Here is a 13,353-nt window from a genome sequence, read left to right on the forward strand (position 1 = left end):
GGAACCCCTCGGGTTCTTGTGAGGCAGGATTCTGAGCAGCACTTCCATGGAGACTGATGCTATCGGCTCTGATGTTTCTCAAATCTCCTAAGTCCTCACCAATACTGACGCACTCCATGGTGTGGTTATTGGCTTCCAACCCTTCTGGGCAATTGTCAAGGCACTTTCCAAGGTGTAAGTAAAATCCACTTTTACACTTTGTGCAGAAATTTTTGTTGAAACAGGTATCACAGTCAGCTTTGCATTCTGAAAACAAAAAAAGAAAAGAGAAATACACTTCCATTATTGTGAGTTAACTATTTTATTTTGTGGGTCCAGTTCTGTATGCTTACAACGCTGGCACCTGCAACTTGTGTGTTAAACACACAGCCTCAAAACTATTTTGCCAAACAGAATTCAGGATTCCTCCATAATCATTTAGTTGATGTACATCAGTCATTGATTTCAAAATTGTTGTTCTTATTGCCTTGTGAAAAAAATTTTTGACAAGAATGCTTATAAGACTGCATGTCTACTTCTACTAAATGATAGTAAAAATGTTTTATTAGAACTTTCATGGAATGTTCTACGATATTGCCTTCACGCTGCTCTTGAGATTTCTTTGTTCGTTCACCAAATATTTGATTGCCCATTGTGTGCCAAGCACCATTCTAGATACAGGTTGATGGCAGCAAATAAAAGAGAGGGAAAGTCTATTCTCCATGATGCTTATATTCTAAGAAGGGAGAGATCAATAATGATAGTTGACCCTTACATGGTGATTACCGTGGGTCACACACTGCTACAAGTATTTTACAATATTAAGTCATTTAAACCTTACAACAGCCCAGTGAGGTAGCCCCTATTCTCTCATTTTACAGATAAGGGAACTACGGCTCAAAAAGGTTGTGTCATTAACTCAAGACCATGGAACACAGTGGTCTTTGAAACTAGGCAGTCTGTTTCAGACTTCTTCCAGAGTGACAAGTGCTCTAGAAAAAAAAATTAAGACAAACATAAAAGGTAGGAAGAAGATACGAAAAATGACTGGTAAGGGGAAGAGGTTGATTATTTTGGATAAGATAGTCATGGAACGCCTCTCTCAGAAAATGACATCTGAGCAGCATCTTAAATGAAAGGAGAGAGCCAGCCAAGTGAAGGTGTGGGCAAAGAGCTTTCCAAACTACCAGACAGGGAGTGTAGAACAATGATTTCAAAAGCCTTGAGGTGAGAAACTCCTGCAAGCAGGCTGGGGAAGTTTGTGCAAAGTGATTGAGGGGCAGTCATAGGAGGGAATTTGGAGAGGAAAAACAGGGCCACATGCGGTGTATGCTGGAGAAGTGCCGTGTGCTAATTCACGTTTTGAAAGGTTCCTCAGTCTACAGTGTGGAGAGAAGACTTTCAGGGTCTGCAAGAGAGGTGATCTGAGAGTGTTTCCAACACTTAATTCCAACTGATAAGTCAATATTTCAGTTGTTGTAATGGAATCCTTCTTGAAGCAAGAATAGCTGAATTACTGTGTCATTAAATACTTGGATTCCATGATAGCAGTGGGAACCCAGATGGCATTGGTGCTTGCCATATTCTTATACAGGTTCAATGAATAATCACCACATTCTCAGTTTTGTTTTTTACAATGAAAAAAAAAAAAAAAACCACCAACAAAAAACACCTCTCAAAACTGGAATATTTTTTAGAGTAGTGAAAATTTTCCTGCCCTGAGGGCTAAGTTCAAGTATGGTTTAGTCTAATTGTCAGGTAAAGACTATTATTTACTTAACATTGAATATTACAAAAATGCTAGAGGCCGTTTCATATCTGGAAAGTACCCCCAGTCAGTTCAGTTCAGTTGTTCAGTCCTGTCTGACTCTTTGCGACCCTGTGGACTGCAGCACGCCAGGCTTCCCTGTCCATCACCTACTCCCAGAGCTTGCTCAAACTCATGTCCATCGAGTCAGTGATGCCATCCCCCAAGGATGAGATAAAAACATAATTTTGTTTAGGCACTTACTTGTACACTTATTTATATCTGGATATCGGGTTCCATAATATCCACTTGGACATGAAGAGAGACACACTCCAATCTGCTTCATGCCAATTCTTTCCAGAACAAAAAATAGTTTGGGCTTACATGACAAACAGCCATTGTAATCTGAACACGTTGCACAGCCTCCCTGGCAGCCTTGACTGACGTTAGGATGCACTGGGGGACAAATGTAGAAAGACAAAAATAACAGTTAAATCATAAATATAGAAGTTCAATGACGTTCTCTGGGCAGGATACACATGTTCTTTTATTAGCTTGCAATTTGGTGGTAATGGGTGAATGAGTTCAGAATTTTTCCCTCTCTTTTCTGTGATCTGATGTTTCCCTTGAATAGATACATACATTGTATTTACTTTCAAAGTTTTAAAACTGTGAGCATTTGAAAATAAGAATATACTGCCTCAAAATACTTATAGATAATATAAATCAAGTGGAAGTATGCTTACTGAACTAGTGTCCCAGTAGATTAGAGATGAGAATTTTGTGCTCTTTCATTGAAATCAGTACATATTAGTTTTGCTTTTCATGTATGTGGTGGATGTATCTAATGTCTTCAAATAAGGATGACAACATAGATTGGGACTTAACTGGAGAAGGAACATTACTTTCTAGGATATCTTTTTCAAACTCTGGTGTATTAGAAAACACAATTTTACTCTTTGATTCAAAGCAAATTGACTCTGAAGCTCTGTAGCGATTTAGCACCTCACTCCTTGCCAATGCTTTCCTGAATCATTTCTGCTCATATGATATTTACCAGCTGAAATTTATATAATGGTGAAAATGATTTACCTTACCAGTAGTTCCACGTGGATCATACTAAGTATTTATAATACTGAATAATATTTATTATAAGTTGTGTTCAATATTTGATCTGTTAGGAGAGAAGTCATAGTTTTGGGGCCCTCATCTTTCATTTACTTAAGTGAAATCTACATTTGGTGAGGACATGACCAGTCCATTCTAAGGGCTGCTACTACACATGTTCCTGAGAATTCCAAGATTTCTGAGAGTCACCAACATACGTGGTGAGACAATTCATTAGCAAGTCTGAACAAATATAAACAAACATTTGGAAGATTCATGTTTACTTGAGATCTTCATAACTTTAAACCTTTTTTTAATGACTATTAACTAGTTATAGACACTGTGTGTGAGCAGAGGGAATTTGCTGACTGAGAGGCATCTCTCATGTAGCTAGTGTTTGGGATGATTTTTTTCTTCTAATGTATTCTCTACTCAAATACAATATTAACGTCTTTACTGTCCCTTTAGGAGTGCAGAAGGGAATCATCCTGACCCTAAGAGAAGTAGGGCTGATGCACAAGAGTGCAAAGGCATCCCTGTGTCTCTCTCTCTTTTGTTGGTGGTGGGAGGGACCTTCAATTATTAAGTCTGTCTTCACAGTGATGTTTGATTATTGCAAAGTCCTTTACTGCAAAAACAAATCCCATCAGGCTTAGTTAGAAGGGGTACGCATAAACCCAATCAGCCTTACCACAGGGGTGCACGGGTTAGCTGCTGAGAGGTCATTCAGTTGACCAGCATCCTCTGCCTGGAGGAAACCATCCCTGAATCAGCCACAGGAACCACAAGCAGCTCATTCTCATTCCAAGACATTTTGTAAATAAACTGAGGAAATGTGTGGGGGAAGGGAAGTCTGCTTTTCCTGTACATGCTCCTCCATGGGGTGGGGCGGACATATAAAGTGGCACAGGAGGTTTAGACATTACAGGACCTGGGGGACTTGTAAGCGAATACTGCCTTCCAAGGAACAGAGTCATTTTTCATGCCAGTAACTCCAGTATTGGAGGCTTACAGAAAATGTGTACATATTTTAATCAGGGAAAGACCCTAAAAAAGAAAGGGGGTGAAAACTCCATGTGTTTGGAATCAAACTGATAAATTTCAAAAAGTGATAGTTGTAGGTAAAAACCTGTAAAACCTTTCATAAAAATTATCCCTGGAAAAATAGACCTTCAGTTTGAAAGAAAGTCATTTCAAGCTCAGGGAAGTAAGTGACTGTATTTCAGTGAAGATGGACTGGATTGGTCCACGTCAATGTGTCTCTCTGTCTCCGAGACACAGTTGCTTGAAGGAACACAAGTGTAAGTTTAAGCCCCTTGAAACTTTTGTCAATTATAAGGTTAAATAGTTACAAAAAGTAAACATGATTTACATGATCTGAGCCTCAAAAATGGATATACCTTGAAATATATTTTATTTAAAAATTTGGGTTTTGAATGTCTGGAAACTTCTGGAAGAGAGATCTCTGTATGCATCCCAGGATTAACAATTTAGCCCCAAATTATGAAATGTGCTACAGTGATCTCGCTCAAGCCCCTCTTTAAAACTTTTACTGATGAACTGTAGCACATTCGACTCACACATGGTACTACAATTACTCTTTTTTTCCCCATATTTTGCTTTTTTGAGACAAAAGCTTTTGACAAAATAGCATTCTTTCCCCCAATTTTCTTCACTCCACTATCACACTGTGTTAATTACTTTGGCGAAGCCATTTAGGATATTTTCTAATTATGTGGTTTAATACCTACTTTGATCTGCTTTTGCAAGGTTCTGACAACATAGTTTTGAAAAATCAAAGATGTAATTGTTCTAACTGGCAAAGAAAATACCTGTTTGTTTTCAATCAGAGAATTTTGAACATGGGCAGCTACAAATAATGGCAAACTTTACTTATTCAGGAGGGGTTAAGTATTATGCTGTGGAAAGTAAGAAAAAAATCGAGACTACAAAGTTCAGGTTCTATGATTCTAGATTCTTTTATAGTTGAGTATCATGACATTTTGCTTTCTTGAACCCTGTATAAGGATCACTCAAGTTATGCAGTTAGTATTACACAACTGGATACAAATTTCCCAAACTTCATCTTAAGGGAAGAGTTTTTACTTTTTATATGGAAACCACAGAAAACTTTGGTCTGGATTGACTGTAACAACCCTTTCAGCCTTAAAATCTTATAATACTAAGAGAGAAAATAGAACTCTACTTGTCATGCGATTCATTTCCCGCCCCCCACTCTTGTAATACCTTCATTTTCTATTTCTGAATCATTTCTTTTCAAACAATGTTTTGTATTATTATTTTATATGAGCACTGGAGGGATTGGTGGTAGTGAAGTTTCAAAGAATATCTAACGTTTGAACTTAATCTTAGAAAATGTATCCAAGTTAGCAGTATGTAAGAGGCCATGGTGGGGCCGGAGATGGGAACACCACATTAATTCCCATCAAGGAGACTGGCACGAGTTCCATGCAACTGATGCTGAACTAGTAGTGAATGGAGGTATAAGGCATATCAAGACAATTTTGAAGCACAGGATAGATCTAGGTTACAAAACCCCTTGTGGGCTCTTCCAAGGAAATTATTCTGTAGACTTGGAGGACTTACACCTGGTGAGTGATATAACCACATCTGTATTATCATAGAGGGGAAATTTCCCTGGCAGGCATGGAAACTAGAAGACTAAAGCAATGATCAAGGTAAAAAGACAGATGAAAGCTTAAAATACAGCAGAAGTCGTGTAATGTGGTGAGGGAGGGATTCATATTCCAAGGATACTTGGGAGGTGGCATCAATCAAATATATTGAGCAACAGAATGTGGACTGAATACATAAAATAACTTGCGTTTTGCATTTTCGCCAGTAAACAGAATGGAAAGGGACTACTAAATAAAAGCCTGCAGTTAGAGGGAAGGGCAAGGTACACAGAATAAGAAGGTCTACGAATATAAACATGGTTGGGGGTCTTTGATTTTGCAGATTTTGTGAAATATCCAAATAGCCATGCTTAGTAGATGGAGCTTAATGTTGTGATGGTTCCTAGAGATGAATCTGGGAGTCATCTAATTAGAGAAGACATCTTGAAAGGGGGGGTTGCCAAAGATGCCAAAAGAAGGAATAGTAGTCCAAATAAGGAAGAGAAAAAGATGTATAATCAGCTAATTTTAGTAATAGGGATTCCCTGGCGGCTCAGTGGAAAAGAATCTGCCTGTCAATACAGGAGATGTGGGTTCAATCCCTGGGTCAGGAAAATCCCCTGGAGGAGGAAATGGCAACCCACTCCATTATTCTTGCCTGGGAAATCCCATGGACAGAAGAGCCTGGTGGGCTACAGTCCATGGGATTGCAAAGAGTTGGACACAACTTAGCTACTAAACAACAACAATTTCAGTAATACTTTGTATTTCTTTATCACTTTTGCTTTCAAAGCATGCATCTCAGAAGGCTAAATTAGCCGCGGAGGGACTCCCTAGCTGGTCCAGTGGTTAAGAATCTGCCTTCCAAAGCAAGGGACTTGAGTTTGATCACTGGTTCAGGAACTACTGAGCCCACACGCCACAACTAGAGAAGCCTGGACACTGCAACAAAGACTCAGTGCAATCAGTAAATAAACAGATAATACAAGCATGGACATTACTGTTAGTAAGGACAGAAGTTATCACAATTACTTATTTTGGAACCCCAGACTAAGAACTCAATGAAATGCTGTAAGCTACTGGACAAATAGTTTAGATCCAAGAGTAGATCTTAGCTCCTTGATACCTGACACCAATCTATTTAGGACTTCTCAGGTGGCACAGTGGTGAAGAATCCACTTGCTAATGCAGGAGACACAAGAGACGTGGGTTCGATCCCTAGGTTGGGAAGATCCCCTGGAGAAGTGAAATGGTAACCCACTCTAGTATTTTTGCCTGGGAAGTCCCATGGACAGAGGAGCCTGTGGGCTACAGTCCCTGTGGTTGCAAAAGAGTTGGACATGACTCAGAGACTAAACAACAGCAAACCAACCTATGTACATATAAGCAAACTTTAGATGTGTAACGTGGATAAATATAAAGTGAAAAATGGGCAGAATTCATGGAAACTCTAAATTGGGACCTTCTGGTTATGATGCATCAAATACATGGTGAAATTTGTATGACTTTTCCTGAAATTGGGAAAGAAGAAAGTATCTTTTCTTAACTTATATATGAAAGTTAACTATGACGAATATATCTTAATGCATAACAGACCAATTTTCAGTGTCTGAACTGTCGACACTATCTGTGTAAGTGACTTCAATTTCTCTAGCTGTTAAACAAACCTTCCTACTGTTTCTTGGTTTGATAAACTTACGATGCATAACTGATGCAACCATTCCTAAAGGCTCTTGTCATGAGAGCCAATTCAACTTTTTAAATAAAATATCCAGAACATGGAGTTTTCAACAGTACTGTGCATTTGAAAAATACACACTTTATATTAGTGTTTATGATATACAAAACCAACTGCAGCATTGGAATCTAAGTTTGTTTCTTTAACTGTTTAAGTGTAAGTCAACGATTTTTCCAACTTTGTGTGTTCATGCTAAGTAGCGTTAGTTGTACCCAACTTTTCATGACCCTATGGACTGTAGCCCGCCAGCCTCCTCTGTCCATGGGCTTCTCTAGGCAAGAATACTGGAATGAGTTGCCATGCCTTCCTCCAGGGGATCTTCCCAACCCAGGGATCTGAACCTGTGTCTCCTGAAACTCCTGCATTGCAGGGGGATTATTTACTGCTGAGCCACCATGGAAGCCCTTGCCTTACTTTAATTTCCTTCTAAAGCCCCAATGCAAATACTAATCTGTATTTGTTATGCAGAAGGAATCTACTGTAATTGTTATGCAGAAGGAATCCATTATTGTTGTTGCTCATGTCCAGTTACTCAGTCCTGTCTGACTTTGCAACCCCATGGACTGCAGCATGCCAGGTATTCCTGTACTTCACCATCTCCCAGAGTTTGCTCAAACTCATGTTCATTGAGTTGGTGATGTCATCCAATCATCTGGTCCTCTGTCATCCCCTTCTCTTCCTGCCTTCTATCTTTTGCAGCATCAGGGTCTTTTCCAATGAGTAGGCTTTTCGTATAAGGTGGCCAAAGTATTAGAGCTTCAGCATCAGTCCTTCTAATGAATATTCAGAGTTGATTTCCTTTAGGACGGACTGGTTGGATCTCCTTGCAGTCCAAGGGACTCTCAAGAGTCTTCTCCAGCACCACAGTTCAAAAGCATCAATTCTTCAGTGCTCAGCCTTCTTTATGGTCCAACTCTCACATCCATACATGATTACTGGAAAAACCATACCTTTGACTAGACAGACCTTTGTTGGTAAAGTAATGTCTCTGTTTTTTAATATGCTGTCAAGGTTTGTCATAGTTTTTCCTCCAAGGAGCAAGTGTCTGAATTTCATGGTTGCAGTCACCATTCATAGTGATTTTGGAGCCCAAGAAAACAGTCTTTCACTGTTTCCATTTTTTTGCCCTCTATATGCCATGAGGGCTCGAAAATCACTGCAGATGATGACTACAGCCATGAAATTAAAACACGTTTACTCCTTGGAAGAAAAGTTATGACCACCCTAGATAGCATATTGAAAAGCAGAGACATTACTTTGTCAACAAAGGTCCATCTAGTCAAGGGTATGGTTTTTCCAATAGTCACGTGTGGATGTGAGAGTTGGACTAAAAAGAAAGCTGAGCACCGAATAATTGATGTTTTTGAACTGTGGTGTTGGAGAAGACTCTTGAGAGTCCCTTGGACTGCAAGGAGATCCAGCTAGTCCATCCTAAAGGAAATCAGTCCTGAATATTCATTGGAAGGACTGATGTTGAAGTTGAAACTCCAAAACTGTGGCCACCTGACGAGAAGAGCTGACTCATTTGAAAAGACCCTGATGCTGGGAATGATTGAGGGCAGGAGGAGAAAGGGACAATGGAGGATGAGATGGTTGGATGGCATCACCGACTCAATGGACATGAGTTTCATAAACTCCGGGAGTTGGTGATGGACAGGGAGGCCTGGTGTGCTGCAGTCCATGGGGTAGCAGAGTTGGACAAGACTGAGCGACTGAACTGAACTGATATGCCATGAAGTAATGGAACCAGAGGCCATGATCTTCATTTTTTGAATGCTGAGTTTTAACCCAGCTTTTTCCCTCTCCTTTTTTACCTTCATCAAGGGGCTCTTTAGTTCCTCTTAACTTTCTGCCATAAGGGTGGTGTCATCTGCATATCTGAGGTTATTGATATTTCTCCCAGCAATCTTGATTCCAGCTTGTGAGTCATCCAGCCCAGCACTTCATATGATGTACTCTGCATATAAGTTAAATAAGCAGAGTGACAATATACAGCCTTGACTCACTCCTTTCCCAATTGAACCAGTCTGTTTTCCATGTTTGGTTCTAACTGTTTTTTCTTGATCTGCATACAGGTTTCTCAGGTGGTAGGTAAGGTGGTCTGGTATTTCCATCTCTTTACGAATTTTCCATAGTTTGTTGTGATCCACATAGTCAAATACTTTGACATAGTCAATGAAGCCAATATTTTTCTGGAATTTTTCTTGCTTTTTTATGATCCAACAAATGTTGGCAATTTGATCTCTGGTTTCTCTGCCATTTCTAAATCCAGCTTGTACATCTGGAAGTTCTCAGTTCACATGCTGCTGAAGCCTGGAGAGAGTTGCCTTGCCCTTCTCTGGGGGATCTTCCCAACCCAGGGATTGAACCCAGGTGTCCTGCATTGCAGGCAGATTCTTTACCATCTGAGCCACTAGGGAAGCCCAATAATTGATTTTAAATGAACTGCAGCTATGAACATATAGTAAAGAGATCAGATTTTATATCACATACATTCTGAGGATGCTTCATTAATTATGAAATAAATCATTCAAAATAATATAATAAAGACTTCCCTAGGGGACTTCCCTGGTGGTCTGCTGCTTAAGACTTGGCATTCCCAATGCAGTGGGCATGGGTTTGATCCCCAGTTGGGAAACTAGGATCTGGCATGCTACAAGGCTCAGTCTTTCTCTCTCTCTCTCTCTCTCTCTCTCTCTCTCACACACACACACACACACACGCACACACTAAGTTTTCTAGGTGCCATTTACTTCAGTTATCAGTTCACTTAGAGAAAATGCAGACTTTTTTCCTGCCTAAGTAAGAACAGCAAATTTCTATCATATCTTGAGACTTGATTGTTATAGAATCATTTTTAAGTTTAATGCAATGTTTTGGTCACAGAAAAAGAAGTTCCGTGGTTCCTCTGGAATGTTTGGCAATATTCACTTTAAGAAAAGTCTAATGCTAAAAATTTGAATAACTTGGCAGTCTCTTTCAAATTTTATTGATTCAACCCCAGAAAATATTGAAAGTCAATGTTTCTTATTTATTCCTAAGTTAAATCTTTTAGGGCAGAAGTGACTATAGTTAAGATCTCTAGAACCATTTGGGCAACTTGGGACTATTGGGTATAACATCAAAACATCAAAAGTGGCTTGAATAAATATGATTACTTATTGTACATATAAGTACAATACTTGTATACATAAATATTTGTATGCTTACAATGTATACAATTGTATACATACAATATTTGCATACGTACTTGTTTGTATACATTCTTAAATAATGATATCTGGATGAACAGAGGTCTAGCATAGTCATCCATTGTTATTTTTGACTAATAATTTGTTGAAAGAGTGACATGTTTGTATATACACACATATATATTCTATTGTTGAAATACTGTGTATCATCTGATGATTTTAATGTTTTTGTATACCAATGTTTAAATCATTAAATGAATTAAAATTCACCTATGCTATGTAAATATACAAATGTACACTTGTTTTTGTGTTAGACACATGACACTCACACATCCTATTTGGTCTTTTATTAAATCAATATTACAGACATTAACTGACATGAAGCAGTTAAAATAATTGAGTCTGCCACATCTTTTATCCCAGTGAATCAACTTCTGATACTCTGAAAGTCTGTGCCCAGACCAATGGGTTCACAAAATTCCTAGCAATCTCAGAGAGGAATGTATTCACCAGCTGCTGAATATAGCCCAGTGAGGACTCCACCATTATTATGTGGGAAACATACTGTTTTTAATGGAAACTATTTCTTTGAAAACTTGGAAGATCTTTCTCTTTCTCTTACTGAATAATAATTTCCTGAAGGGACTCTAATATTTATATTCTATAAATACTTTAAAATAAAACCACAGCAATAAAACAGACCTAACATTAAGTAGCAATTAGCTAGACTTTCCACTAAAATCAAGCCAGCTCAAAATATTAACATGGCTAGCAAGTGATGGCAGATATAGATTTCCCGAAATCTAAGATATGATGAATATTTGGAACTAGATGCCAAGTTGGTGGCCAATGACTGAGCTTTGTCTATCCACAGGCTATAGAATCAGAACTAGAAGTGAAAGATGAAAGTAGGTTACATCGTGTGTGTATATGTACATATAGTATTACATGTAATACATATGTACTACATAAAATATTACATAACATTGCATATGTTATATATGCATTATATATCATATGTATGTGTTATTATATATAATATATACACATATCTGCTATTATATACACATGTATATAGTGGAGATCAGTGTTAAGGGTTTTAACAAAATTTTCGGATAACTTCTTTTTTTTTTTTTTTCTGATAACTTCTATGTGCCCAACACTACACATGGTGCAGAAAACATAGGCGCGAATAAGACATCTGGTTCCCAATCTGATGATGTTAATCAGTTAATAAGCAAGTCAACAAAGAAATTAAATGCTCAAAGATTGTGATGAGTGTTGTGAAGGAAGTAAACAGGTGGATAAAGCAGAAAATAACTCTGGGAATCTACTTTAAATACGGTGTTCAGGAAAGGCCTCTTTAAGAAGTTTACCCTTTAGTAAACCGGGAGGATGAGAAGGACTCAGCCCTGAAAACCTGAGGGCCAGTACCCCAGGTGGAGCCTCAGTCAGCACAAAGGCTGTGGGCAAGAACAGGGCACAAGGAATAGCCAAGGGGAAACCAAACAGGCTGCAGTGCTGTGACTGGTATGAGACGAGGCTAGGAAAGGAGGTTAAAGCCAGATCCTACACACCCTTAATGACCAAAGTAAGCAGCTCGGATTGTCTACCAAGACCCTTTAGGCTCTGCATTGCTAAGTAGATATCAGAAGGAAAGGAAAGAACACATTTTTGCCTGATTTAGTCATCCACTTTAATTTTTTGCTAATTTTATAGGTTATAGAACAGAACCAACATCTTGTATTCCACAAACACAGGTTTTCTTATTAAGTTTTATATTAAAGGATAATGTTCTAACTAGACATAACTTAGGAATTTACACTCAGATTCCAATCTCCTGTACATTGTTCTACCTGTACTTTGCTCTTGGGAAGACTTATTTCATTTTTGTTTCTCCCATCTCTCTATAGCAGTAACTTTAGTTTTCTTTGGGGTTTTACATTTTTATTCTACTGTACTGGAGTGTGTGTGGGGGGAAGGGGAGGGGGCCTTGGTAGTGGTGAGGAGAAACAAAAATGTTATGAAATATATAAGATGCCATAAAATCAAACTCTAAAAAAGTAAAACAGTCTGCAACCTTGCATATAATCTTTTTTTGTGTGTTTTTCTGAATTCTTGCCATTAGTGACACATACTGACACAGTCTAATTTAGAACAACAACATTATCGTTTTCACTTATGATCTAACCTTCCTTTTAGAATCCCACTATTATTATGAATTAAATAACCTAAGGGCTAATTCCAAAGTTGATTCTTCAAACGCAGTGAAAACCATATTAGTTTTCATGTGACCTACCAATAGCTGTAGTTGATGCTGAAACTGCAACAAAAAGCATTTGTAGAATCAAAATAGTGGAATTTTTTTCTCCTTAACTACAAGTAGAAAATCTGTCATAAAGTTAATGCACTCTGCTATGGGTGTAATACATAAGGTACTGAATCAACATCTCCAGCTGTTGCTAAGAGCGGGAGAGCTTCCCCTTCTCCAAGTGGCTATGTTCCCAATGGAGGTGAATAGAGGACAAGACGGCCTGGATGGGGGTAACGGAGACCCAGATTCTGTAGAGAGCTAGGACCTGTTGATGAGTTAGTGGGTGGTAATAGCAGCGTTTTTCATGAGACAGATCCAACAGTGTTCATCCAACAGTGGGAATCATTATGTGCTCTGGTCTGGCTGAGCCATTCCCTTTTTTTTTTTTTTTTTTTAGGAGAGAATTAATTAGAAATCAACATAAACAGAAAATGTGATAGTTTAATGGTAATGAATCTGCATGGGTGTGATTCCATAACTACTAAGTTTGCATTCTTGAATGAAACAAACTTCAGTTTGTGCTAAAAACAAACTCCACTTTGTTATATTAGGAATAAACTTGGATCTTCTCACCACATAGCATGCTCAAGTAGCATATCTCATGCTGAAGTCTTAGCATAAGCAAACAGCAGGCAAGAGAC

General features: G+C 38.5%; 1 protein-coding gene across 2 annotated transcripts in view; it reads right to left on the reverse strand.

Annotated features, from left to right (window-relative positions):
- Window positions 1-13,353, reverse strand: part of RSPO3 (R-spondin 3) — a 95,120-nt gene that overhangs the window by 54,248 nt on the left and 27,519 nt on the right. For both annotated transcript variants that reach the window (XM_052645593.1, XM_052645594.1), the window contains exons 2-3: window positions 1,991-2,182; window positions 100-246 (exon numbers count right to left, since the gene is read on the reverse strand). In XM_052645593.1, coding sequence (XP_052501553.1) covers window positions 100-246; window positions 1,991-2,182 — 339 coding nt within the window. The remainder of the gene's footprint in view (window positions 1-99; window positions 247-1,990; window positions 2,183-13,353) is intronic.

This window comes from Budorcas taxicolor, chromosome 9 (assembly GCF_023091745.1).
Source record: "Budorcas taxicolor isolate Tak-1 chromosome 9, Takin1.1, whole genome shotgun sequence".
In the NCBI taxonomy this organism is placed as follows: domain Eukaryota; kingdom Metazoa; phylum Chordata; class Mammalia; order Artiodactyla; family Bovidae; genus Budorcas; species Budorcas taxicolor.